Source organism: Pristiophorus japonicus, chromosome 5 (assembly GCF_044704955.1).
Source record: "Pristiophorus japonicus isolate sPriJap1 chromosome 5, sPriJap1.hap1, whole genome shotgun sequence".
Lineage (NCBI taxonomy): Eukaryota > Metazoa > Chordata > Chondrichthyes > Pristiophoridae > Pristiophorus > Pristiophorus japonicus.
In genome coordinates this window covers 5,351,800-5,379,178 of record NC_091981.1, presented here as the reverse complement: position 1 = coordinate 5,379,178, position 27,379 = coordinate 5,351,800, and the positions used below count along the sequence as shown (strand labels likewise).

General features: G+C 49.0%; 1 protein-coding gene across 4 annotated transcripts in view; it reads right to left on the bottom strand.

Annotated features, from left to right (window-relative positions):
• Nucleotides 1-27,379, bottom strand: part of mrpl3 (mitochondrial ribosomal protein L3) — a 97,049-nt gene that overhangs the window by 35,054 nt on the left and 34,616 nt on the right. For all 4 annotated transcript variants that reach the window (XR_011593195.1, XM_070879778.1, XM_070879777.1 and 1 more), the window contains exons 5-6: nt 25,932-26,031; nt 23,353-23,413 (exon numbers count right to left, since the gene is read on the bottom strand). Coding sequence is in view for 3 of the 4 variants with exons in the window: in XM_070879778.1 (XP_070735879.1) it covers nt 23,353-23,413; nt 25,932-26,031 (161 nt within the window). In the remaining variant the exon portion in view is untranslated. The remainder of the gene's footprint in view (nt 1-23,352; nt 23,414-25,931; nt 26,032-27,379) is intronic.

The following is a 27,379-nucleotide window of genomic DNA, read 5'->3' as shown; positions in this document are numbered from 1 at the left end:
CCTTTCACAACCACTGAACGTCCCAAAGTGCTTTACAGCCAATGAAGTACTTTTTGAAATGCAGAGAAACGCGGCAGCCAAATTGCGCACAGCAAGCTCCCACAAACATCAATGTGATAATGACCCAGATAATCTGTTTTAGTGATGTTGATTGAGGGATAAATATTGGCCCCAGGACACCGGGGATAACTCCCCTGCTCTTCTTCTAAATAGTGCCATGGGATTTTTTACGTCCACCTGAGAGCAGACTCGGTTTAACGTCTCATCCAAAAGACGGCATCTCCGATAGTGCGGCACTCTCTCAGTACTGACCCTCCGACACTCCCTCAGTACTGCCCCTCCGACAGTGCGGCACTCCTTCAGCACTGCCCCTCCGACAGTGCGGCGCTCTCTCAGTACTGCCCCTCCGACAGTGCGGCACTCCTTCAGCACTGGGAGTGTCGGCCTAGATCTTTGTGCTCAGGTCCCTGGTGTGGGACTTGAACCCACAACCTTCTGACTCAGAGTGCTGCCCACCGAGCCACAACTGACGGACGGTCAGCTTGTTTAACTTGCTGATGCATTGTAGAAAAATCTCATTGTAACCATTGCTCCCGCTCGCGCAGCCTGGGCTGGCTTTTCAATGGGAGATTTTGAATGGGCCACGCAGCCCGTTAAAGGGATCGGGCACCCCCCCAAAAAAATTGGGAGGAACATTAATTGTAACTATCACTTTTAAAACCTAGGTGCTTCACTGGACTGAATTAAAACAGCCAGTGTTCGGATTTTCTGATCAAATTTGAGTATTAAAAGGAACTAGTTACAAGAAATACATGTGACCGTGGTATTAAACCGTAAAGTTTTACAAAGGACACGAGATGGTTTAAAAGAAAAGAGCAGTCGTTTGTCTGAAAGAGATTTGTTTAATGGAGTCTCTAGATGTGTATATTTTCTCTGGGTTACTTTACCCTGGCTGTCCCTGGAACGGAAGATATACACATCAGGAAATCATGCACATTGCCCATTCGCGTCAATGGGTCATCATCATCATCATCATATGCAGTCCCTCGGAGTCGAGGAAGACTTGCTTCCACTTTTAAACTGAGTTCTCAGGTGGCTGAACAGTCCAATACGAGAATTACAGTCCCTGTCACAGGTGGGACAGACAGTGGTTGAGGGAAAGGGTGGGTGGGACTGGTTTGCCGCACGCTCCTTCCGCTGCCTGCGCTTGGTTTCTGCATGCTCTCGGCAACGAGACTCGAGGTGCTCAGCGTCCTCCCAGATGCATTTCCTCCACTTAGGGCGGTCTTTGGCCAGGGACTCCCAGGTGTCGGTGGGGATGTTGCACTTTATCAGGGAGGCTTTGAAGGTGTCCTTGTAACGTTTCCTCTGCCCACCTGGGGCTCGCTTGTCGTGAAGGAGTTCCGAGTAGAGCACTTGCTTTGGGAGTCTCGCGGCTGGCATGCGGACAGTGTGGCCTGCCCAGCGGAGCTGACCAAGTGTGTTCAGAGTACCGTGGCTCTCCCTGGAATGGGAGAGATATACATCAGGAAATCATGCACACTGCCCATTCGCGTTGATGGGTAGAAACACGTGGGCTACCCCGTGCACTTTTATTTCATGTACCCTGAGCAGGTGGGATTTGTGATGGGATTGCCGCAGTTAGAGAACTTACCCTCTTTGTGCCTTCTGCCAAAATCTATTGCAGAGTCGGAACGTTTTAGATCGGAACAGAAAATGGGAAGGGGGTGTAAAGCGGGCGGTCGCCTGGTGTGTCCCATCTCCGAAGACCAACACCGCCTCTGCCTCACGGGCATGAACCGTTTCCATTCAAACCTTTGTCAACAAAACGTCGGCAAAATAATTAACTCGCTTCAAAATTGAATTGGGTTTTGCTGAATGTCGAAATAACATGACCCGAGGAAAGATGCTCGCTTATTCCCCTCGCCATTCTTTCTTAGTCACTCTCTCTCTCTCTCTCTCTTTGTAGCACACGAAACAAAGGCTGCAACACCTGTTTCTGCACAGCGAAATAATTGTCACTTCCTTCGCTAACCCTCCAGCTGAGCTGCCCTCCAAGGGGGAGGCCTCGGATTATGATTATGCAGTGGCATTCAACAGCTGCAGCTCTCTCAGTTTGTCGGCAGTGGCTGCTGTTATTTTCAAATCTGCCTGTTGCCAGCCTCTCTCTCGCCACCCCACACCACCAACCCCCCCGCCCCCCGAGCCCCGGAATTCCACAAGTGCTACAATGACAGATTATATCTGAAATAAATACATAGTGGTTCTGTAGCACAACACGCTTTTACTTGCAAGTACTTGTATAGAAATGTAGCTCATTTGCAACAATCTGATTTTTTAGAGAATGAGTCGTTCACTTTATCCCTGATACAGTGCAGGACTGAGAGCGCGCCGCACTGTCGGAGGGGCAGGGCTGATGGAGCGCCGCACTGTCGGAGGGGCAGTGCTGAGAGCGCGCCGCACTGTCGGAGGGGCAGTGCTGAGAGCGCGCCGCACTGTCGGAGGGGCAGTGCTGAGAGCGCGCCGCACTGTCGGAGGGGCAGGGCTGAGGGAGCGCCGCACTGTCGGAGGGGCAGTGCTGAGAGCGCGCCGCACTGTCGGAGGGGCAGGGCTGAGGGAGCGCCGCACTGTCGGAGGGGCAGGGCTGAGGGAGCGCCGCACTGTCGGAGGGGCAGTGCTGAGAGCGCGCCGCACTGTCGGAGGGGCAGTGCTGAGAGCGCGCCGCACTGTCGGAGGGGCAGTGCTGAGGGAGCGCCGCACTGTCGGAGGGGCAGTGCTGAGGGAGCGCCGCACTGTCGGAGGGGCAGGACTGAGGGAGCGCCGCACTGTCGTAGGGGCAGGACTGAGGGAGTGGCGCACTGTCGGACGGGCAGTGCTGAGGGAGCGCCGCACTGTCGGACGGACAGGACTGAGAGAGCGCCGCAATGTCGGAGGGGCAGAACTTCATTGGTTGTAAAGCGCTTTGGGACATCCAGTGATTGTGAAAGGCGCTCTATCAATGCAAGACTTTATTTTTACTGATAACGCTGCATAGATCAGGTTTATGAAGAAGATGGAAAAATATTCTTCGAAACATACAGCACTGAAGGAGGTCATGTGACACACCAGGCCCAAGCTGGGTATTTGGAAGAGCTATCCAAGTGACAACACTGCATTGGCCGTGAAGCCCTTTTGGATGTCGTAAGGCTGTGAAAATGTGCAGTACAAATTACACAGCTCCCTTACAACTCCTTATTCAATCTGCTTTCAGCACTGTTTGTAGCACTGAGGTGGCGTGGGTCAAAGTCAAAAATGACATCCTGTGCAACGATGTACCTCTTCCTACATTAGAACAGTGACTGCACTCCAAAGGCACTTCATTGGCAGAGTTCCTTCCTAAAAGAACACCAGTGAACCAGTTGGGGTTTTACAACAATCCAGTAGTGTCATGGTCACCACGACGAACACGGGCTTTTTATTTCAGATTTATTTAATTGAATTTAAATTCCCCAGCTGCCGTGGTGGGATTTGAACTTGTGTTTCCGGATCATTAGCCCATAGACTACTCCAGTAATATTACCGCTGTGCTATCATTCCCATTAGTGTGATCATCTCCAGAGTCTAACCATGACTTCCTCCGATTCCTTATCTTCATGCTACCCTTTAGCACGGGGTCAGCTTGTCGACGAATGCAGACGACACAGAGGGCTCAATTTTCCACAGTATTTGTGCTGTTTCTTTTGGAGCAGGCTGCTTTTTCTGGCTTAACTTAAAAATCCCCAGTTTCCCCAATCCATTTGCACCAGTGTAACTCAGTTAGTTACAATTTTTTTAAGACAGTTTTTTTTTCAGCCAAAGAGACCAGCCACCCACACCAATTCTGACCATTTAGGGAAGTTTGGACAGCTGAGAGTTACTCCAGTTCTGATTAGGCAGGCGTATGTGGTGTGTCCTGAAAAATCTTCCGGAGAGTGAAGAGAATCGGTGCAATAAGGGAATCGGTGCAGCAGATGCCCGGACACACTGAAAGGATTGAAAAACACATAGCAGCAACTTACCTCCAACCCCACCCGAAGGCTGTCCGGTCTCATCTCAGTCCCTGAGTGAGTGAGTGAGGCGAGCGAGCGCGGGTGGGAGCGAGGAGAGAGAGAGAGAGAGAGAGAGAGGGGGGGAGAGAGAGAGAGAGAGAGAGAGAGAGGAGAGAAAGAGGGAGGGAGGAGAGGGAGGGAGGAGAGAGAGAGAGAGAGAGAGAGAGGAGAGAGAGAGAGAGAAAGAGGGAGGGAGGAGAGGGAGGGAGGAGAGAGAGAGAGGGAGAGAAAAAAAGAGAGAGGGAGAGAAAAGAGAGAGGGGGGAGGGGAGGAGGAAAGAGGGAGGGAAGGAGAGAGAGAGAGAGAGAGAGAGAGAGAGAGAGAGAGAGAGAGAGAGAGAGAGAGAGAGAGAGAGAGCGAGCGAGCGAGAGAGAGAGAGCAGCAACCGAGAAGACCGGACAGCCTTCGGGCAGGATTGGAGGTAAGTTACAGTAACGTGTTGCGAGGAGGCTGTGTGTTTCACTTTGCAGCCTCAGCTCGCATTGTGTCCCTGGTTACCATGGCAAACCGGTCTTTTTGGCGCAGATCAAGGCTCCACCCACCTTGAGTTAGGCCATGCCAAAATGAAGAGATCCAACGGGGAAACTTACAACACTTGTTTTTTGCCGTACTTGGGCCCCCCCAAAAAATTGGGCGTAACTCTTCAAGTACGCCAAAAAAATGCTTTGGGAAAAATTGAGCCCCGAGTCTTCTCACTTTGCCCCTGATCCAACGACTTCTGCCGCACTCCCATATTGTCTGTCTGACATCAAGACCTGAGGTGCTACAACTTCCTCCAGATCAGACGTTCTCAATTTCCTTTTTGGCTTCGCGTCGCCCTCCGCCTGTACTGCGTAGAGTTTTGGTCTCTGTATTTAAGGAGGGATTGTACTTGCATTGGAGGCAGTTCAGAGAAGGTGCACTCGGTTGAATCCGGAGGTGAAGGGGTTGTCTTATGAGGAAAGGTTGAGCAGGTTGGGCCTGTACTCATTGCGGTTTAGAAGAATGAGAGGTGATCTTATTGAAATGTATAAGATTCTGAGGGGGCTGGACAGGGTGGATGCAGAGAGGATGTTTCCCCTCGTGGGGGAATATAGAACTAGGGGGCATAGTCTCAAAATAAGGGGCCGCCCATTTAAAACAGAAATGAAGAGGAATTTCTTCTCTCAGAGGGTTGTAAATCTGTGGAATTCTCTGCCCCAGAGAGCTGTGGAGACTGGGTCATTGAATATATTTAAGGTGGAGATCGACAGATTTTTGAGCGATAAGGGAGTGAAGGATTATGGGGAGCAGGCAGGGAAGTGGAGCTGAGTCCATGATCGGATCAGCCACGATCTTATTAATTGCACTCCTCTTAAAATACTGTTCTAGCATAAGCTTGGGCCAAAAAATTGGTCCCAGTTGGTTTTCATTAACTCAAGAATTAAAAAGACTTGCACGACCTTTCACGGCCACCGGACGTCCCAAAGCGCTTTACAGCCAATGAAGTACTTTTGAAGTATAGGAAACACAACAGTCAATTTGCGCACTGCAAACTCACATAAACAGCAATGCGATAATGACCAGATTAATCTGCTCCAGTGATGTTGAATGAGGGATAAATATTGGCCCCAAGACACTGAGGATAACCCTCCTGCTCTTTGAAATAGTGCCGTGGGATCTTTTATGTCCACCTGAGAGAGCAGACGGGGCCTCGGTTTAACGTCTCATCCGAAAGACGGCACCTCTGACAGTGCAGCGCTCCCTCAGTACTGCCCCTGCGACAGTGCAGCACTCCTTCAGCACTGCTCTGGGAGTGTCAGCCTAGATTTTTGTGCTCAAGCCTCTGGAGTGGGAGTTGAACTCTGACTCAGAGGCGAGAGTGCTGCCCACTGAGCCACGGCTAAATAAATGAAACTTGAAGATGGACAGTGTGTTTAATAATTTAGCAGTTGATTTTTTAAGCTGATGGATTCATGGCATAGTTTTACTTGTTCCTTTTTATTAATAAAAAGCAATTTAGGAAAAGCTGTCTTATTAGTTCTGGCAATATGCAATTATTGTCGTACCATAAGAGCGGCTTGAACAAATGAATTCTGCTTGCAAAAATTAAATCAGTATCACCTCAGTGAATAATCACGAGGCAGAAGACGAATGGAGTTCTCATGTCTTCTAGTCATTATTCAGCCAATACAACTTGTCTTCAGATTTTACTTTAATCACTTGAGGTACGGCACTTGGTAATCCATCACGCACGACTGATGCTGTCACAAACACCACAGGCACATGGTTTCATCTTTAATTAATTTGCAGGACAACTCGCAGATTTAACGGTTACAAAGGTGAAATCTCAGGTGCCAAGGTTCTTTCAACAGTGAAACAAAATGCTGGAGACAGTCAGAGCACAGATGCAGGTGTTAGCAGACCAATAGTGTTCATGGTCTACAGGGCTGTAGTGATATCCGCCCTCCTGTATGGCTCAGAGACGTGGACCATGTACAGTAGGCACCTCAAGTCGCTGGAGAAATACCACCAACGATGTCTCCGCAAGATCCTACAAATCCCCTGGGAGGACAGGCGCACCAACATTAGCGTCCTCGACCAGGCCAACATCCCCAGCATCGAAGCACTGACCACACTCGACCAGCTCTGCTGGGCAGGCCACATTGTTCGCATGCCAGACACGAGACTCCCAAAAGCGCACGCTCGACTTGGAACTCCTTCATGGCAAATGAGCCAAAGATGGGCAGAGGAAACGTTACAAGGGACCACCCTCAAAGCCTCCCTGATAAAATGCAACATCCCCACCGACACCTGGGAGTCCCTGGCCGAAGATCGCCCGAAGTGGAGGAAGTACATCCGGGAGGGCGCTGAGCACCTCGAGTCTCGTCGCCGAGAGCATGCAGAAACCAAGCGCAGGCAGCGGAAGGAGCGTGCGGCAAACCAGTCCCACCCTCCCTTTCCCTCAACCACTGTCTGTCCCACCTGTGACAGGGACTGTGGCTCTCGTATTGGACTGTTCAGAGTGGAAGCAAGTCTTCTTCGATTCCGAGGGACTGCCTTTGATGATGAGTGCTCAGTGGCTCTTTAGAACGGTTTACTGGCTAATGGTCCAAAATTGCGGTCGGAGGCTTCCTGCTGGGCAGATGCCTCCGACCCAGCTTTTTTTAAACGAAAGTAAAAGTGCGCACATCCTGGGATCACGTGGGCCTGGGCCACCAATCACAATGTAGTATTCTCATTCATAGTAATGGGCGATCTGATCGCCGAGCTCCCGTACGATCAATGAGAATATTCCTAAAATCAAATAAAACACACAAATAAAAAGACACTTCACATTTTAAAAATTAATAGAAATTGCATTAATTTCAATAGTTGAGAAAAATTTATAAAAAATGTTTTCAAACGGTTAAAAATAAAATTAGCTTCACAGAGTTTTTTTAATATAAAAATAATAATTTTTATTTTTTCTATCTGTCAAAACTCACACTGGTAACATAAGGACATAAGAAATAGGAGCACGCCATTCGGCCCCTCGAGCCTGCTTCGCTATTTAATACGGTCATGGCTGATCTGATCATGGACTCAGCTCCACTTCCCCGCCCAGTCCCCATAACCCCTTATCCCCTTATCGGTTAAGAAACTGTCTATCACTGTCTTAAATTTATTCAATGTCCCAGCTTCCACAGCTCTCTGAGCCACAGATTTACAACCCTCCGAGAGAAGAAATTCCTCCTCATCTCAGTTTTAAATGGGCGGCCCCTTATTCTAAGATTATGCCCCCTAGTTCTAGTCTCCCCCATCAGTGGAAACATCCTCTCTGCATCCACTCTGTCAAACCCCCTCATAATCTGATACGTTTCGATAAGATCACCTCTCATTCTTCTGAATTCCAATGAGTAGAGGCCCAACCTCCTCAACCTTTCCTCATAAGTCAGCCCCCTCATCCCCGGAATCAACCGAGTGAACCTTCTCTGAACAGCCTCCAAAGCAAGTATGTCCTTTCTTAAAGGCCTTATGCCTGCTTTTACCAGGCGTAAGAGTTTGAAGGACATTTGTTGGGCAAGAGCTGGGCCAGTAGCCCAGATCTCCGCCCGCGAAGGCCCTTCTCCCGGGGATGCGTGCGATCTGTCAAAGGACATTCTGACAGATTGCAAGTGCCGGGTTCAGGTGCACGTGCATCGCGCGCCTCAACCCCGGAACTTGCAGAGGCCTCTTCGGGGGCAAGCGGACATCGTACGCCCCCGGAGAGGCCGCAGTTTCAGTGCCAATATTGATCAGAAGACGGTTTCAAATATTCCTGCCGCTTTCTGGCGACCTCCTGTCTCACTTTCAAACAATCTCGCTGCAGCTACAAGACCATAGCAAGCAATAAATCTTACCGCAATGACCAAGTCGTCACTTCACACAACAGTTTCAATTTACTTTTTTGGGGGTGGGGGCGGGGGTTACAGAACTAAACTCTTCAAAGATGTGTTACCAGGATCATGAAGAGAATATAAACTGGGAGCCAGAGTTCACCATTTCTTTCTATTTGTCAAAAAATGCAGAGGTCTATAGCTAGCAGGCCTTCAATGAGTAACAGTGAATATATGCATCAATACACACAATACCTTTCACTTTAAAGAGAAAATTGGCCAACACCGAGGCACATTAGAAACATAGAAAATAGGTGCAGGAGTGGGCCATTTGGCCCTTCGAGCCTGCACCACCATTCAATATGATCATGGCTGATCATGCAACTTCAGTACCCCATTCCTGCTTTCTCTCCATACCCCCTGACCCCTTTAGCCGTAAGGACCACATCTAACTCCCTTTTGAATATATCTAACGAACTGGCCCCAACAACTTTCTGTAGTAGAGAATTCCACATGCTCTCAACTCTGAGTGAAGAAGTTTCTCCTCATCTCGGTCCTAAATGGCTTACCCCTGATCCTTAGACTGTGTCCCCTGGTTCTGGACTTCCCCAACATCGGGAACATTTTTCCTGCATCTAACCTGTCCAATCCTGTCAGAATTTGACATGTTTCTATGAGGACCCCTCTCATTCTTCTAAATTCCAGTGAATATAAGCCTAGTCGATCCAGTCTTTCTTCATATGTCAGTCCTGCCACCCCAGGAATCAGTCTGGTGAACCTTCGCTGCACTCCCTCAATAGCAAGAATGTCCTTCCTCAGATTAGGAGACCAAAACTGTACACAATACTCCAGGTGTGGTCTCACCAAGTCCTGTACAACTGCAGTAAGGAGTAATGTTTTAAAAATGGACATTTTCACGTCAGGTATCGGTGTTTATTTACATAAGAACATAATAATTAGGAGCAGGAGTCGACCACATGGCCCCTCGAGCCTGCTCCGCCATTCAATAAGATCACGGCTGACCTACGACCTCAACTCCACTTTCCCGCCCGATCCCCATATCCCTCGATTCCCCTAGAGTCAAAAATCTCTCCATCTTCCCACATTACAACAGTGACTTCACTCCAAAAGTACTCCCGGCCACAAAGATGCACATACTTCCTGCCCGCCATGTTGGGTCCATAGTAGGCTGAGTAGCAGCCGAAAGGCAGGTGCAGTGCGGACCAATATCTTCGCCATGGTGTACTCGGGCAAGCTTTTTTTTAAATAACAACTTGTATTTATATAGCGCCTTTAACGTAATGAAATGTCCCAAGGCGCTTCGTAGGATTATTATGCGATAAAAATTTGACACCGTGCCACTCAAGTAGAAATTAGCGCAGGTGACCAAAAGTACTGACCACAAACAAAGCAGTGTTCGAAGCACTGACCAGCTCCGCTGGGCGGGCCACATTGTCCCCATGCCCGATACGAGACTCCCAAAGCAAGCGCTCGACTCGGAACTCCTACACGGCAAGCGACCCCTAGGTGGGCAGAGGAAACGTTACAAGGACACCCTCAAAGCCTCCCTGATGAAGTGCAACATCCCCACCGACACCTGGGAGTCCCTGGCCAAAGACCGCCCTAAGTGGAGGAAGAGCATCCGGGAGGGCGCTGAGTCTCGTCGCCGAGAGCATGCAGAAACCAAGCGCAGGCAGCGGAAGGAGCGTGCGGCAAACCAGACTCCCCACCCTTTCCCTCAACCACTGTCTGTCCCACCTGTGACAGGGACTGTAATTCCCGTATTGGACTGTTCAGTCACCTGAGAACTCACTTTTAGAGTGGAAGCAAGTCTTCCTCGATTTCGAGGGACTGCCTACGGTAATGATGATAGTCAAAGAGGTAGGTTTTAAGGAGTGTCTTGAAGGAGGAGAGAGATGTAGAGAGACGGAGAGGTTTAGGGAGGGAGTTCCAGAGCTTGGGGCCCAGGCAGCTGAAGGCACGGCCACCAATGATTGAGCGATTATAATCAGGGATGTTCAGGAGGGCAGAATTGGAGGGCGGCAGACACCTCGGGTTGGGGGTGTGGGGGGGGGTGTTGTGGGGCTGGAGAACAACACGTTAGGACAATAAGACCATCATAGGCAGTCCCTTGAAATCGAATAAGACTTGCTTCCACTTTAAAAGTGAGTTCTCAGGTGGCTGAACAGTCCAATACGGGAATTACAGTCCCTGTCACAGGTGGGACAGACAGTGGCTGAGGGAAAGGGAGGGTGGGACTGGTTTGCCGCACGCTCCTTCCGCTGCCTGCGCTTGGTTTCTGCATGCTCTCGGAGACGAGACTCGAGGTGCTCAGCGCCCTCCCGGATGCACTTCCTCCACTTAGGGCGGTCTTTGGCCGGGGACTCCCAGGTGTCGGTGGGGATGTTGCATTTTATCAGGGAGGCTTTGAGGGTGTCCTTGAAACGTTTCCTCTGCCCACCTTTGGCTTGTTTGCCGTGAAGGAGTTCCGAGTAGAGCGCTTGCTTTGGGAGTCTCGTGTCTGGCATGTGGACAATGTGGCCTGCCCAGCGGCCAATAGATAGTGAAGAAGCAGATGACTATGCCGCTGTTTCCCCATAGACTACGGCCGGGAATTTGCGAAGTAAGCTTCACACAATGTTCTTGTGATCCCTGCGGCGACGTGTAATTCAAATCGACGGAGTATAGTGGGGATCCTATAGCATGAGCTGCTGCGACATCGACAGGCTGTCCAGCAGCCAATCACGACGCAGAATTCTCACCGACAGCAAACCAGGAAGTGAGTGAGCTTCTTTGGTTCCAACTTTTTAAATGTGAGAGAGAGCAAGACAAAGATAGAAAGCTCTCGCACAGGGAAAAGGCAAACCTGAAATAAAGATGGACAAACTTTTACTCCACTCCCACCCCCACCCAAGAAGTTTCTTAAAAATGTTAATTTATTAAAATGGCTAAATTTGACACTGCACAAAATTTCAATTCATTTTTCAGGGTCATAACCTGTGTCTAGCAGTCTGTTGTAACCCCAGTTACACCTAGGAGCAGCGAGGTCGGGGCGGAGGAGCAGGGAGAGATTGTGGAGGGATGTGATCGGGGCCCAGGGGAGGCGAGAGTTCGGGGCCCAGGAGGGGCGAGGGCCCAGGGGCAGCACGGGCCCAGCCCACACTGCGATATGTGGGCGCACTAGGTCCGTGCAGCAGAGCAGGTCTCCAGTCGTCCTGGTTAACCCTTGCCACTGGACCAAGACCTCGCTCTGTCAAGCCCGTGTGGTGGCTGGTGTGCAACGGTCACCCCACGTTAAAAAAATCCACGCACAGGTATCTTCCACCCTTCAGGATGTAGTTCGGGATCCGGAATATTAGGTCCTTCATTGAAATATCTGTGAACTCATCCCTTTTTGGCGTGGAAGCAAGTCATCCTCGCTTCAAGGGCCCTATGATGATACACCTAATCCCTTTGGGTCTAACTTTTATTGGGGAATGTAACAGTGATATGACCGCAGAAGAGCCAAATGTGTCAGTTTCCCCGATTTGGGCGATTACATCGATTGCCGGATCTGTGGTGTGCACAGCAGTGTCAGAGCAGTGAAAGACTTTCCACAACTTCAGGATTTCTGCGTTAGGCTGCGCATGCGCTGAATCCAGAAGATGCGGTCAGTTTCAAACAACCATTGTATCAGTAAATCTTTCATCCCTCTGTTTTTGGGCCGTGGGCAGAGACACATAGGGGCAGGGGCGCAGGCTAGCAGAGACGCTTTGTGGTTGGATTTCTATGCAGAGAACTTAAAAATATATATATACTGTCTGCACAAGAGAGTCTGAGCACAGTCTGCGTGAGAAGAGCGAATATCAAAATGCTGCAGCCTCCTGCGACCACAATAATGAAGGATGTGCTCGCTGACCTACATTGGCTCCCAGTTAAGCAACGCCTCGATTTTAAAATTCTCATCCTGGTCTTCAAATCCCTCCGTGGCCTCGCCCCTCCCTATCTCTGTAATCTCCTCCAGCCCTGTAATCTCCCTAGACCTCTGCGCTCCTCTAATTCTGCCCTCGAACATCCCCAATTTTAAACAGTCTATCATCGGTGGCCGTGCCTTCTGTTGCCCGGGCCCCAAGCTCTGGAACTCCCTCCCTAAACCTCTCCGCCTCTCTCTCCTCCTTTAAGACACTCCTTAAAACCTACCTCTTTGACCCAGCTTGGTCGTCTGCTCTAACATCTCCTTATTCGGCTTGGGGTCAAATTTCTTCCGATAACACTCCTGTGAAGCGTCTTGGAACGTTTTATTATGTTAAATGTGCTATATGAATATAAATTATTATTGTTGTTGATGGGTAGAATTATGACTTTCCAAATGGTGCCTGTAGATAATCCTTAAACCTTCATTAATGAAAATAATTTTATTTTGCTTTCAATATATTTGCTTTTATTGGGCCCAAGTTTCCACATGATTTGCGCCTGATTTTTTAGGAGCAACTGGTGGAGAATGGACTATCTTAGAAATCGCAATTCTCCACAATTTTTTTTCTGCAGTTCTAGTCAGGTAGAACAGTTCTACTTTGGAACAGAATTTTTTTCTTCAAAAGGGGGCGTGTCCGGCCACTGACGCCTGATTTGAAAGTTTCCACAGTGAAAACGTACTCCAAACTAAAGTTAGAATGGAGCAAGTGAAGATTTTTGGAGAACTGAAAAAACCTGTTCTACACATAAAAAAATCAGGCGCAGGTTACACATTAGGCGTCCAGAACGAGGTGGGGGGGGAAGGGAACTCATTAAATTCTACAATAAATCTTTATTTATACTTCTACAAATATTATACAAATAAATCCAACCTGAATAAACATTTATAAGCAAAGAAAAGATTAAATAAACCATCTTCCTACCTGTGTGAAAGTGCTTCAGGCACGGAGAATGTTGCAGGCGTTCGTTCCCGCGGAGGGGAGGGGGGGGAATTAAACAGCCGTTTTTTTCCCGCGGAGGGGAGGGGGGGGAATTAAACAGCCGTTTTGTTCCCGCGGGGGAGGGGGGAAGGAGACAGTGAGAAGGCTGCAAGTGCTGATGTGCTGATGGCAAAGTGCTTTTATTTAAAAATGTTCAAAAATTAAACAGCTACAAAGAACTACAAAAATGGCCGAGTGCCAATGTTTTTTTCACATTGAGCATGCGCAAACGCTCCAACGCGCACGCGCAGCGTTGCCGGCAGGAAAAAAACTAATTTAAATAGTACCCGCCCCCTCCCACTTACAAAATCGGCGCGAGTGTAGGCTCCGCCCCCCTGGGCGCCGCGCCAGGCAGAGAAGGAGCTGCAGAACTCTCCAGAATCGCGAGGTTTTTTTTGGCGCCGTTTTAGGCGCGAAAAACGGGCGCCCAGCTCGGAGGGGCGCCCGTTTTTTATCGTGTGGAAACTTGGGCCCATTGAGTGTAATTTGCTTGAAGCAGTCGACAGGTCATGCCGCAATTAATTCCAAACGAAGATCTTGGGTGATTTTATCCCAGATAAATGGCTCCTAAGTTTAAAAACAATCATAACGGATATATGAAATATCGAGAACAGGAAAGCCTGTCAGCAGATAATTAAAATGCGTTTCAAGATTTGGCTCTGAACCACTTCTTCCTCCAGTCCAGTTCCCTAATATTAGTCTTTGTTCTCATTAAACTATAATTAAATGTAATTTTAAGACTGCATTTTCAAGCGGCAGCAATAACCACATAGTTCAGTGTTTGGCACCATTTAGCCCCAGATGGATAATAAAATACTGATTAAAAAAGAATTACCATTAATTTTCTGCAGTATATGGAGTATAGTTATTGAACAGAAATATTTAATAACCAGGGTACTTTTCCTGTGTCACTGCGTGTTAGCCCTGAGCCCCATTTTGCGCAAGCAGTCATTTCACATCCAAAATAAAGAAAGTACAATTTAAAATTAATCCTCCGAGAGTTGCCTATGCCAAAGTTCCCCGTGCCCTAACTCGCACCGAATCCCGCTCACCCATCACCCGCGTGCTCGCTGCCCCGTGTCCTAACTCGCACCAAGTCCCGCTCACCCATTACCCCCTGTGCTCACTGCCCCCACAATGATTAAATGATTAAAAGAGATGGCGGCAGTTATAGCAGATGCATTCATTATAATTTACCAAAATTCTTTGGACTCTGGGGAGGTACCAGCGGATTGGAAAGCAGCTAATGTAACGCCTCTGTTTAAAAAAGGAGGCAGACAAAAGGCAGGTAACTATAGGCCGGTTAGTTTAACATCTGTAGTGGGGAAAATGCTTGAAGCTATCATTAAGGAAGAAATAGCGGGACATCTAGATAGGAATAGTGCAATCAAGCAGACGCAGCATGGATTCATGAAGGAGAAATGTGTACCGATGGATGTGGTGTATTTAGATTTCCAAAAGGCATTCGATAAGGTGCCACACAAAAGTTTACTGCAGAAGATAAAGGTACGCAGAGTCAGAGGAAATGTATTAGCATGGATCGAGAATGGGCTGGCTAACAGAAAGCAGAGAGTCGGGATAAATGGGTCCTTTTCGGGTTGGAAATCGGTGGTTAGTGGTGTGCCACAGGGATCGGTGCTGGGACCACAACTGTTTACAATATACATAGATGACCTTGAATAGGGGACAGAGTATAGTGTAACAAAATTTGCAGATGGCACAAAGATTAGTGGGAAAGCGGGTTGTGTAGAGGACACAGAGAGGCTGCAAAGAGATTTAGATAGGTTAAGCGAATGGGCTAAGGTTTGGCAGATGGAATACAATGTCGGAAAATGTGAGGTCATCCACCTTGGCAAAAAACAGTAAAAAGGATTAATATTTGAATGGGGAGAAATTACAACATGCTGCAGTGCAGAGGGACCTGGGGGTCCTTGTGCACGAATCCCAAAAAGTTAGTTTGCAGGTGCAGCAGGTAATCAGGAAGGCAAATGGAATGTTGGCCTTCATTGCGAGAGGGATGGAGTACAAAAGCAGGGAGGTCCTGCTGCAACTGTACAGGGTATTGGTGAGGTCGCACCTGGAGTACTGCGTGCAGTTTTGGTCACCTTAATTAAGGAAGGATATACTAGCTTTGGAAAGAGTAGAGACGATTCACGAGGCTGATTCTGGAGATGAGAGGGTTACCTTATGATGATAGATTGGGTAGACTGGGTCTTTACTCGTTGGAGTTCAGAAGGATGAGGAGTGATCTTATAGAAACATTTAAAATAATGAAAGGGATAGACAAGATAGAGGCAGAGAGGTTGTTTCCACTGGTCGGGGAGACTAGAACTAGGGGGCACAGCCTCAAAATACGGGGGAGCCAATTTAAAACCGAGTTGAGAAGGAATTTCTTCTCCCAGAGGGTTGTGAATCTGTGGAATTCTCTGCCCAAGGAAGCAGTTGAGGCTAGCTCATTGAATGTATTCAAATCACAGATAGATAGATTTTTAACCAATATGGGAATTAAGGGTTACGGGGAGCGGGCGGGTAAGTGGAGCTTGTTGAATGGTGGAGCAGGCTCGAGGGGCTAGATGGCCTACTCCTGTTCCTAATTCTTATGTTCTTATGTTCTTATGTCGCACCGAGTCCCGCTCACCCATCACCCCCTGTGCTCGCTGACCTACATTGGCTCCTGGTTAAGCAATGCCTTGATTTCGAAATTCTCATCCTGGTTTTCAAATCCCTCCATGGCCCTCGCCCCTCCCTGTCTCTATAATCGCCTCGAGCTCCACAACCCCCTCTCCCCCCCCCCCTCCCCCACCCCCGAGATATCTGCGCTCCTCTAATTCTGCCGTCATCAGCATCCCTATTTATAAATCGCTCCACCATTGGCCGTGCCTTCTGTTGCCTGGGCCCCAAGCTCTGGAACTCCCTCCCTAAACCTCTCCGCCTTTCTACCTCTCTTTCCTCCTGAAAGATGCTCCTTAAAACCGACCTCTTTGACCAAGCTTTTCTACTTGTGTGGCTCGGTATCAAAGTTTAATCTCATAATACTCCTGTGAAGCGCCTTGGGATGTTTCCCTACAGTAGAGGCGCTAAATAAATGCAAGTTTTGTTGTAAGCTGCATTGGTGGTTCGCCGGGGCCTGTCCCTTTTAATGCGCAATCCCTTTAAATTTCTGCGCGTGCCTCTTGAGCATCCCTGATTTTAATGCATTTCTGGACGGTCAATCATATAAAGCAGTCTCTCATTATTGGAAATCTCGTCCACTGTATAATCAAAAGTTACAACCTAAATCCACAGTCCTTACGATTTCACACGGTCACAGCAGCATTTCATTGGCATACATGTGACACCAGTTCTCAATGAGCAGACATAGCTGCCTTCATCGTGACAAAAAGTAAATGCATCAAGAGACAGAAAGACTTGCATTTCTATAGCGCCTTTCACAACCAGCGGACGTCCCAAAGCGCTTCACGGTCAAGGAAATACTTTTGGAGTGCGGTCACTGTTGTAATGTGGGAAACGCGGCAGCCACATAGCGCACAGCAAGCTCCCACAAACGGCGATGAGATAAATGACCAGCTAATCCGGGTTTTTCTGAGTGATTTTGGTGGGGGCTTAAATGTTGGTCAGAACCACGTTCCCATTAAGCTGTGTGGCCGTCTGGAGGTCTGGAGGTCCAGTGCAGGCCGCTCAATAGATAAACTGCGTGTGTGCGGAAATCTGAATGGGCTGCGCAGCCCAATAAAATTAGCAGGAACAGTGGCAAATACTTCACTGAAGAGTGCCACAGGATCTTTTTTGTCCACCTTGGAGCAGGCAGAAGGGGCCTCGGTTCAACGTCTCATCTGGAAGCATTCTCTCAGCACTGCAGTGAAGTGCCGGCCTAGCCTAAAACACTGGAGTGGAGCTTGGACCCACGGCCACGTGGCTCAGAGGCAAGTTATCTAGTCAGAGTCGAGAAGTCTTACTGCAATTGTACAGGGCCCCGGAGAGACCACAGCTGGAGTATTGTGCACAGTTTTGGTCTCCTTACCCAAGGAAGGATATACTTGCCTTAGAGGGAGTGCAACACAGGTTCACTAGATTGATTCCTGGGATTGGTTGGGATTGTCCTATGAGGAGAGATTGAGTAGACGAGATCTATATTATCAAGAGTTTAGAAGAATGAGGGGTGATCTCATTGAAATGTATAAAATTCTTAAAGGACCTGACAGGGGAGGCCAGAGCTAGTGGGCATCATCTCAGGATAAGGGGTCGGCCATTTCGGACTGAGATGAGGAGGAATTTCTTCACTCAGAGGGTGGTGAATCTTTGGAATTCTTTTCACCAGAGGGCTGTGGATGCTGAGTCGTTGAGTATATTTAAGACAGAGATTGCAAATTTTTGGGATATTAAAAGGAAGCAAGGGATATAATTATAGTGCGGGAAGTTGGAGTTGAGGTAGATCAGCCATCATCATCATCATAGGCAGTCCCTCGGGATCGAGGAAGACTTGCTTCCACTCTTAGCATGAGTCCTTAGGTGGCTGGACAGTCCAATACGAGAACCACAGTCCCTGTCACAGGCGGGACAGACAGTGGTTGAGGGAAAGGGAGGGTGGGACTGGTTTGCCGCACGCTCCTTCCGCTGCCTGCGCTTGGTTTCTGCATGCTCTCGGCGACGAGACTCGAGGTGCTCAGCGCCCTCCCGGATGCACTTCCTCCACCTAGGGCGGTCTTGGGCCAGGGACTCCCAGGTGTCGGTGGGGATGTTGCATTTTATCAGGGAGGCTTTGAAGGTGTCCCTGCAACGTTTCTTCTGCCCGCCTTTGGCTCGTTTGCCGTGGATGAGTTCAGAGTAGTGCGCTTGCTTTGGGAGTCTCGTGTCTGGCATGCGAACTATGTGGCCTGCCCAGCGGAGCTGATCGAGTGTGGTCAGTGCTTCAATGCTGGGGATGTTGGCCTGGTCGAGGACGCTGATGTTGGTGCGTCTGTCCTCCCAGGGGATTTGTAGGATCTTGTGGAGACATCGTTGGTGGTATTTCTCCAGCGACTTGAGGTGTCTACTGTACATGGTCCATGTCTCTGAGCCTTACAGGAGGGTGGGTATCACTACAGCCCTGTAGACCATGAGCTTGGTAACAATTTTGAGGGATTGATCTTCAAACACTCTTTTCCTCAGGCGGCCGAAGGCTGCACTGGAGGCGATGTTGGATCTCGTCGTCAATGCCTGCTCTTGTTGATAGAAGACTCCCGAGATCGGGGAAGTGGTCCACGGTGTCCAGGGCCGCGCCGTGGATCTTGATGACTGGGGGGCAGTGCTGTGCGGCGAGGACAGACTGGTGGAGGACCTTTGTCTTACTGATGTTTAGCGTAAGGCCCATGCTTTCATACGCCTCGGTAAATACTTTGACTATATCCTGGAGTTCAGCCTGTGGGTGTGCACAGACGCAGGCGTCGTCCGCGTACTGTAGCTCGACGACAGAGGTTGGGGTGGTCTTGGACCTGGCCCGGAGACGGAGCAGGATCTTATTGAATGGCAGAGCAGGCTCGAGGGGCCGAATGGCCGACTCCTGCTCCTATTTCTTATGTTCTTATGAGAGCGTTACTACAGAGCTACGGCTCATATCTTGGGCATAAAGACAGACATTCAGCTAACAAATTTGTCTCCAAAAATAGCGACTCATAATTAAACCTTTCGAAACGAGGAGCGCAACTTGAGTGGTAGGCAAATAGACCACCTGTGGCCACCCAGTTCGAGCGAGAGCATGGGCCTCTGTTGCAAAGCTTAGAAAGGCGGCAGTCCTGATTAATCTCAGTGAGTGCAACCCTCACCGCACTGCTGAGACACAGAACAAGCATTTTTATTCACATCTGATTGTTTTAATGGACTGAGCACAGGGGGTTTAAGAAGTGTTACACAGAAGCGTACTGCGTCAAAAACACACAAAGAAACAAGAGAACGAACCATCGACTTCCGCAGTGAATGGCCTCAGCTGCCATAGAGCTTGCAAATACTGTGAGAGAGAGTATGAACAGTAAGTGTTTCGAAAAAGAATGACAAAATAATGCAATTATTAATAAAGTTTCCTTTAACCCCCCCCCATTTCCATTTTTTTTTTGAAGTGTCAGCTGTGGCTCAGTGGGTAACACTCACCTCGAGAGGGGTCGGGGAGTGAAAGCATATCAAGTTTAAAATTGCAAATGAAATCAAAAGTTCTTGTCCGAATGCAGTATTTTTTGCTCCTCTTCCAGTGATGAGTGTGTATAATATATTAATATCCTTCGCACGAAATTGACAAGCGAAGACGAATTGTTCTGCTCGGTACAAGCTGACCCTGGGCTTTCGTGGAAGATAAACTTGCTGAGGCCAGAAAATCTATACAGCCAACCACAACCATGGCTGAGTGGGCAGCTCTCTCGCCCGCTGAAGGTTGTGGGTTCAAGTCCCATTCCAGGGACTTGAGCACAGAAATCTAGGCCGACATTGCCAGTGTGGCAGTGCCGAGGGAGCGCCGCACTGTCGGAGGGGCAGTGCCGAGGGAGCGCCGCACTGTCGGAGGGGCAGTGCCGAGGGAGCGCCGCACTGTCGGAGGGGCAGTGCCGAGGGAGCGCCGCACTGTCGGAGGGGCAGTGCCGAGGGAGCGCCGCACTGTCGGAGGGGCAGTGCCGAGGGAGCGCCGCACTGTCGGAGGGGCAGTGCCGAGGGAGCGCCGCACTGTCGGAGGGGCAGTGCCGAGGGAGCGCCGCACTGTCGGAGGGGCAGTGCCGAGGGAGCGCCGCACTGTCGGAGGGGCAGTGCCGAGGGAGCGCCGCACTGTCGGAGGGGCAGTGCCGAGGGAGCGCCGCACTGTCGGAGGGGCAGTGCCGAGGGAGCGCCGCACTGTCGGAGGGGCAGTGCCGAGGGGGCGCCGCACTGTCGGAGGGGCAGTGCCGAGGGAGCACCGCACTGTCGGAGGGGAAGTGCCGAGGGAGCACCGCACTGTCGGAGGGGCAGTGCCGAGGGAGCACCGCACTGTCGGAGGGGCAGTGCCGAGGGAGCGCCGCACTGTCGGATGGGCAGTGCTGAGGGAGTGCTGCACTGTCGGAACACTGCACTGTCAGAGGTGGTGTCTTTCGTCTGCTCTCACAGGTGGTCAGAAAAGATCCCATGGCCACTATATCGAAGAAGAGCAGTTATCGCCGGTGTCCAGGAGCGAATATTTATCCCTCAACCAACATCACTAAAACAGATGATCTGGTCATTACCACATTGCTGTGTGTGGGAGCTTGCTGTGCACAAACTGGCTGCCGGGTTTCCTACACTATACCAGTGACTGCACTTCAAAAAGTACTTAATTGGCTGTAAAGTGCTCTGGGACATTCAGTGGTTGTGAAAGGCGCTACAGAAATGCAAGTCTTTCTTTCAAGCTTGTGTTGAAAAAAATATTAAATGATTCTACCAAAATTAAATCATTTTACCATCAACATGTCAAACAAATTAAGACACATAGGTCCTTTCAGCTAACATTCGCAATATTCCCTATAATAATCATTAAGTTAAGTTGGATCTTTTTTTCCCTTAGTAAGCCGAACAGAAAGATGTGTCAAGCCTGCGGTGGCTTGTGTAGAAACATAGAAACATAGAAAATAGGTGCAGGAGCAGGCCATTCAGCCCTTCTAGCCTGCACCGCCATTCAATGAGTTCATGGCTGAACATGAAACTTCAGTACCCCCTTCCTGCTTTCTCGCCATAACCCTTGATCCCCCGAGTAGTAAGGACTTCATCTAACTCCCTTTTGAATATATTTAGTGAATTGGCCTCAACTACTTTCTGTGGTAGAGAATTCCACAGGTTCACCACTCTCTGGGTGAAGAAGTTTCTCCTCATCTCGGTCCTAAATGGCTTACCCCTTATCCTCAGACTGTGACCCCTGGTTCTGGACTTCCCCAACATTGGGAACATTCTTTCTGCATCTAACCTGTCTAAACCCGTCAGAATTTTAAACGTTTCTATGAGGTCCCCTCTCATTCTTCTGAACTCCAGTGAATACAAGCCCAATTGATCCAATCTTTCTTGATAGGTCAGTCCCGCCATCCCGGGAATCAGTCTGGTGAACCTTCGCTGCACTCCCTCAATAGCAAGAATGTCCTTCCTCAAGTTAGGAGACCAAAACTGTACACAATACTCCAGGTGTGGCCTCACCAAGGCCCTGTACAACTGTAGCAACACCTCCCTGCCCCTGTATTCAAATCCCCTCGCTATGAAGGCCAACATGCCATTTGCTTTCTTAACCGCCTGCTGTACCTGCATGCCAACCTTCAATGACTGATGTACCATGACACCCAGGTCTCGTTGCACCTTCCCTTTTCCTAATCTGTCACCATTCAGATAATAGTCTGTCTCTCTGTTTTTACCACCAAAGTGGATAACCTCACATTTATCCACATTATACTTCATCACAGGATTGGATAGATCACTTCTGGATCCTTTTCCCCAGGGAACGCACAGGCTTTTTCTCCGCACGGCAAATATTTTGAGTTACTTATGAAAATGAGGCGTTTCTATAATGATACAGTGACTATTTATGGTTGAAATTGTCTTCGTGGTGCCATGTTTAAAACACGCGTGTTGTGTCATAACCTTAGGCTGGATCTGTTGCGCCCAGGGTTTCGCCCCGGAGCGGTGTGAAAGGTGGCGGTGAACATAGAAAATAGGTGCAGGAGTAGGCCATTCGGCCCTTCGAGCCTGCACCGCCATTCAATAAGATCATGGCTGATCACTCCCTCAGTACCCCTTTCCTGCTTTCTCTCCATACCCCTTGATCCCTTTAGCCGTAAGGGCCATCTCTAACTCGCTCTTGAATATATCCAATGAACTGGCCTCAACAACTCTCTGCGGCAGGGAATTCCACAGGTTCACAATTCTCTGAGTGAAGAAGTTTCTCCTCATCTCGGTCCTAAATGGCTTACCCCTTATCCTAAGACTGTGTCCCCTGGTTCTGGACTTCCCCAACATCGGGAACATTCTTCCTGCATCTAACCTGTCCAGTCCCGTCAGAATCTTATATGTTTCTATGAGATCCCCTCTCATCCTTCTAAACTCCAGTGAATATAAGCCTAGTCGATCCAGTCTTTCTTCATATGTCAGTCCTGCCATCCCGGAAATCAGTCTGGTGAACCTTCGCTGCACTCCCTCCACAGCAAGAACACCCAGCTCTCCAGCGCCCCGCCGGTCGGGTTTTGTGGCGGTGCGGTGCGGCACAGCCGGGAAGAGCTGCGTTGCGATACCGGGCGCGAGTTTGTGCCGGATCGGGCAGGAGCTCAAACTCACGCCGGTGCCGCGACCAGAGGTGTTACACACCCAACGCTGAGCTTCCCGGCCTGAGAAATCAGGGCGGCCCCACGATCCCGGCGGCGGGGGGGGGGGGGGGGAAGGGAATGGACTCCCAAGGTGCGTGCGAGTGTTTTTGTTTTAATTTGTGTGGGATTTGTGGGTGGCGTGGGCGATGTTTTGGGAATGCTTGTGGGGTTTTTTTTTTTTCCAGGGTTTCCCCCCTCCCACCGACAGGTGCCTCTGGGAGCGCTCCCGGCTCGGGTCTTTAGAAACATAGAAAATAGGTGCAGGAGTAGGCCATTCGGCCCTTCGAGCCTGCACCACCATTCAATATGATCATGGCTGATCATGCAACTTCAGTACCCCATTCCTGCTTTCCCTCCATAGCTTGAGAGTTTCCCATCCCAACGCCCCACGAGGGGGGGGGGGTACAACGCCTCCCTTATCGCTACGCCCCCTGACTCAGAGCTCCACTGCCCAAACTTACCCACTGAGGCGCAAACTGTTCCCGGGCGCTAACTTTCCCGCCCCGCCGACATTACCGCCCCGAAAACATCAAAGCCGAGAATCCAGCCTAAAATGCAATGTTACAATGCCAGCTGACAGACGAGACGCACGCTGGAAGGATGATCAATCTGCAAGTGAAAGCTCAGAGCCCAGGACAAGGTGCTGCAGGATTGCGAGGTGCACCGTTTAACGGATGATTTACTAGCTCTGCCTTTTGCTCCAGGTGTTCTAGGATAGAGGACTTACGTTTTTGCCGTGACATCGACGTACTGTCCTGGCCGGAAATGAGCAGCATACAACGGAGTACCTTGAAGAAATTTAAAATCAAATTAAAACCAGCGATCGGTGTAAGCGAGTCAAACATCAAAGTTTGGGTTAGTTAAGGATAAAGCACAAGAGTTGCATGGATCGTGGGATGGGAGGGTTGTCCTATGAGGAGAGATTGGGCCTATACTGGTGTGTCTTTAGATGCTCTAACAATGACTCCATAAGGCAGTGTGTTGTACTTGAACTGCAGTGACCTTAGTCCTTTATTAGTTAAGAGTGAGGATCACACCTGGTGGCCTGCCTTTTATACTAGGCCAGGCACACCTGTACAGGTAACCTACGAGTCTCCCACTGCAGTACCCTCGAGTGGCACACCTTGTGATAGTACCAACAGTGGCCATGTAGGATACATGACATATACTGGAGTTTAGAAGAATGAGGGGTGATCTCATTGAAATGTATAAGATTCCGAGGGGGATTGACAGGGTAGATGTTAAGAGGATGTTTCCCCCGGGCTGGAGAGTCTAGAACCAGGGGTCACAGTCTCAGGATAAGGGGTCAAATTTAAGACCGAGATGAGGAAGAATTTCTTCACTCAGAGGGTGGTGAATCTTTGGAATTCTCTGTCCCAGAGGGCTGTGGATGCTGAGTCGTTGAGTATATTTTTTTAAAAGACTTGCATTTATATAGCGCCTTCCATGACCACTGGACGTCCCAGAGCCCTTTACAGCCCTGCATTTTTTGAAGTGCAGTCACTGTTGTAATGTGGGAAATGCAGCAGCCAATTTGCACACAGCAAGCTCCCACAAACAGCAATGTCATAATGACCAGATAATCTGTTTTAGTGATGTTGATTGAGGGATAAATATTGGTCCCAGGACACCGGGGATAACTCCCCTGCTCTTCTTCAAAATAGTGCCATGAGATCTTTCACGTCCAGAGAGAGCAGACGAGGCCTCAGTTTAACGTCTCACCTGAAAGACGGCACCTCCGACAGTGCGGTGCTCCCTCAGCATTGCACTGGGAGTGTCAGCTTAGACTTATGTGCTCAAGTCCCTGGAGTGGGACTTGAACCCACAACCTTCTGACTTAGCGTCGAGGGTGCTGCCCACTGAGCCACGGCTGAGGTTGGTGGGAGAGATGGAGAATATAATTCCCAGCATCCGAGAAAGGCTGAGATCGATAGATTTTTGGACTCTCGGGGAAATCGAGGGATATGGGGATCGGGCGGGAAAGTGGAGTTGAGGTCGAAGATCAGCCGTGATCTTATTGAATGGCGGAGCAGGCTCGAGGGGCCGAATGGCCGACTCCTGCTCCTAATTCTTATGTTGATTCTACCAACACTGCTGAAATATTTACAAGTTACACTTATCAGAAAAGCAGCAAATGCTTTAATATAAACGCCACCTGATGAAAATGAATAAGCACTTCTTTGAAAATCAGGAGACCTGACTTGACCAACATACTCACAACTTTACTGAAAAATGAGGAAACTGCATTCTTGCTTTTTTATCCCTGTAAGCTGGGAGGCTGCTACAATAGGAAAAACCGCGCAGCCCATTAAAGGGGCTACGCACCCCCCAAAAATTAACGGGAATATTGATGAGCATGTGTTATTGAGGCACAATACCTCCAATAAATACCAACGTGTGTACATGGTTTCTCTGTCTTTCCCCATCCCAAAACCCTTGGCAAATAGATTATAATGTGGAGAAATGCGAACCTGTCCACTTTGGGAGGAAAAATAGAAAAGCAGAGTATTTTTAAAACGGCGAGAGATTGGGAAGTGTTGGTGTTCAGAGGGACCTGGGTGACCTTGTACACCAATCACTGAAAGTTAACCTGCAGGTACAGCAAGTGATTAAGAAAGCAACTAGAATGTTGGCCTTTATTACAAGAGGATTTGAGTATAAAAGTAAAGTCGTCTTACTGCAATTATATCGGGCCCTGGCGGGACCACACCTGGAGTATTGTGCTCAGTTCTGGTCTCCTTACCTAAGGAAGGATATACTTGCCATTGAAGGAGTGCAGCGAAGGTTCACCAGACTGATTCCTGGGATGGGGGGATTGTCCTATGAGGAGAGATTGAGTAGAGTAGGCCTATATTCTCTAGAGTTTAGAAGAATGAGAGGTGATCTCATTGAAACATACAAAGTTCTTACAGGGATTGACAAGGTAGATGCTGAGAGGATGTTTCCCCCGGGCTGGAGAGTCTAGAACCAGGGGTCACAGTCTCAGGATAAGGGGTCGGCCATTTAGGACTGAGATGAGGAGGAATTTCTTCACTCAGAGGGTGGTGAATCTTTGGAATTCTCTGCCCCAGAGGGCTGTGGATGCTGGGTCGTTGAGTATATTCAAGGCTGAGATCGAGAGATTTTTGGACTCTCGGGGAATCGAGGGATATGGGGATCGGGCGGGAAAGTGGAGTTGAGGTCGAAGATCAGCCGTGATCTTATTGAATGGCGGAGCAGGCTCGAGGGGCCGAATGGCCGACTCCTGCTCCTAATTCTTATGTTCTTAAAACAAATGCACAAGGCAAGTTCTGTCTGAGGCATTACCTGGCTTAATAATAGCGTTTTCGGATACCCGGAACACTGTTATTTTCCGTTTGGCGGGAATCCCAGCAAGCCTATACTTCTCCATCACAGATTCCGGTTTCTGCAGAGAAGATAACAAATTCAGAGATTTTGAAGCAAATATGGCTTGCACAGAGGACATATTTTCTTTGCACTTCAGCAGTTCGCTGACTGACGACAATTCCACGCGAAGTTTTGGCTATTCTGAAATTATTCTTCACTGTGGATCCGCCCATCAATAATTTTTCCATAATTTATAAAAAGACTTGCATTTATATAGCACCTTTCCCGACCGCAGGACGTCCCAAAGCACTTTACAGCCAATGAAGTGTTGTAAAATGTGGGAAACGCGGCAGCCAATTTGCGCACAGCAAGCTCCCACAAGCAGCGACATGATAATAAGCAGATAAGCTGTTTTTATTGATGTTGATTGAGGGATAAATATTGGCCCTGGACACACAGAAACATAGAAAATAGGTGCAGGAGTAGGCCATTCGGCCCTTCGAGCCTGCACTGCCATTCAATATGATCATGGCTGATCATTCACCCCAGTACCCCTTTCCTGCTCCATACCCCTCCCCCTCCATACCCCTTGATCCCTTTAGCCACAAGGGCCACATCTAAATCCCTTTTGAATATATCTAACGAACTGGCCTCAACAACTCTCTGCGGTAGAGAATTCCACAGGTTCATAATTCTCTGAGTGAAGAAGTTTCTCCTCAACTCGGTCCTAAATGGCTTACCCCTTATCCTTAGACTGTGTCCCCTGGTTCTGGACTTCAACATTGGGAACATTCTTCCTGCATCTAACCTGTCCAATCCCGTCAGAATTTTGTGTGTTTCTATGAGATCCCCTCTCATTCTTCTAAATTCCACTGAATAGAAGCCTAGCCGATCCAGTTTTTCTTCATAAGTCAGTCCTGTCATCCCGGGAATCAGTCTGGTGAACCTTCGCTGCACTCCCTCAATAGCAAGAATGTCCTTCCTCAGATTAGGAGACTAAAACTATACACAATATTCAAGGTGTGGCCTCACCAAGGCCCTGTACAACTGCAGTAAGACCTCCCTGCTCCTATAGTCAAATCCTCTCGCTATGAAGGCCAACATGCAATTTGCCTTCTTCACCGCCTGCTGTATCTGTATACCAACTTTCAATGACTGATGTACCATGACACCCAGATCTCGTTGCACCTCCCCTTTTACTAATCTGTCACCATTCAGATAATAATCTGCCTTCCTGTTTTTACCACCAAAGTGGATAACCTCACATTTATCTACATTATACCGCATCTGCCATGTATTTGCCCACTCATCTAACCTAGCCTTTTGAAAGTCTAAATACACCACATCCACTGGCTCCCTCTTATCCACTCTACTAGTTACATCCTCAAAAAATTCTAGAAAATTTGTCAAGCATGATTTCCCTTTCA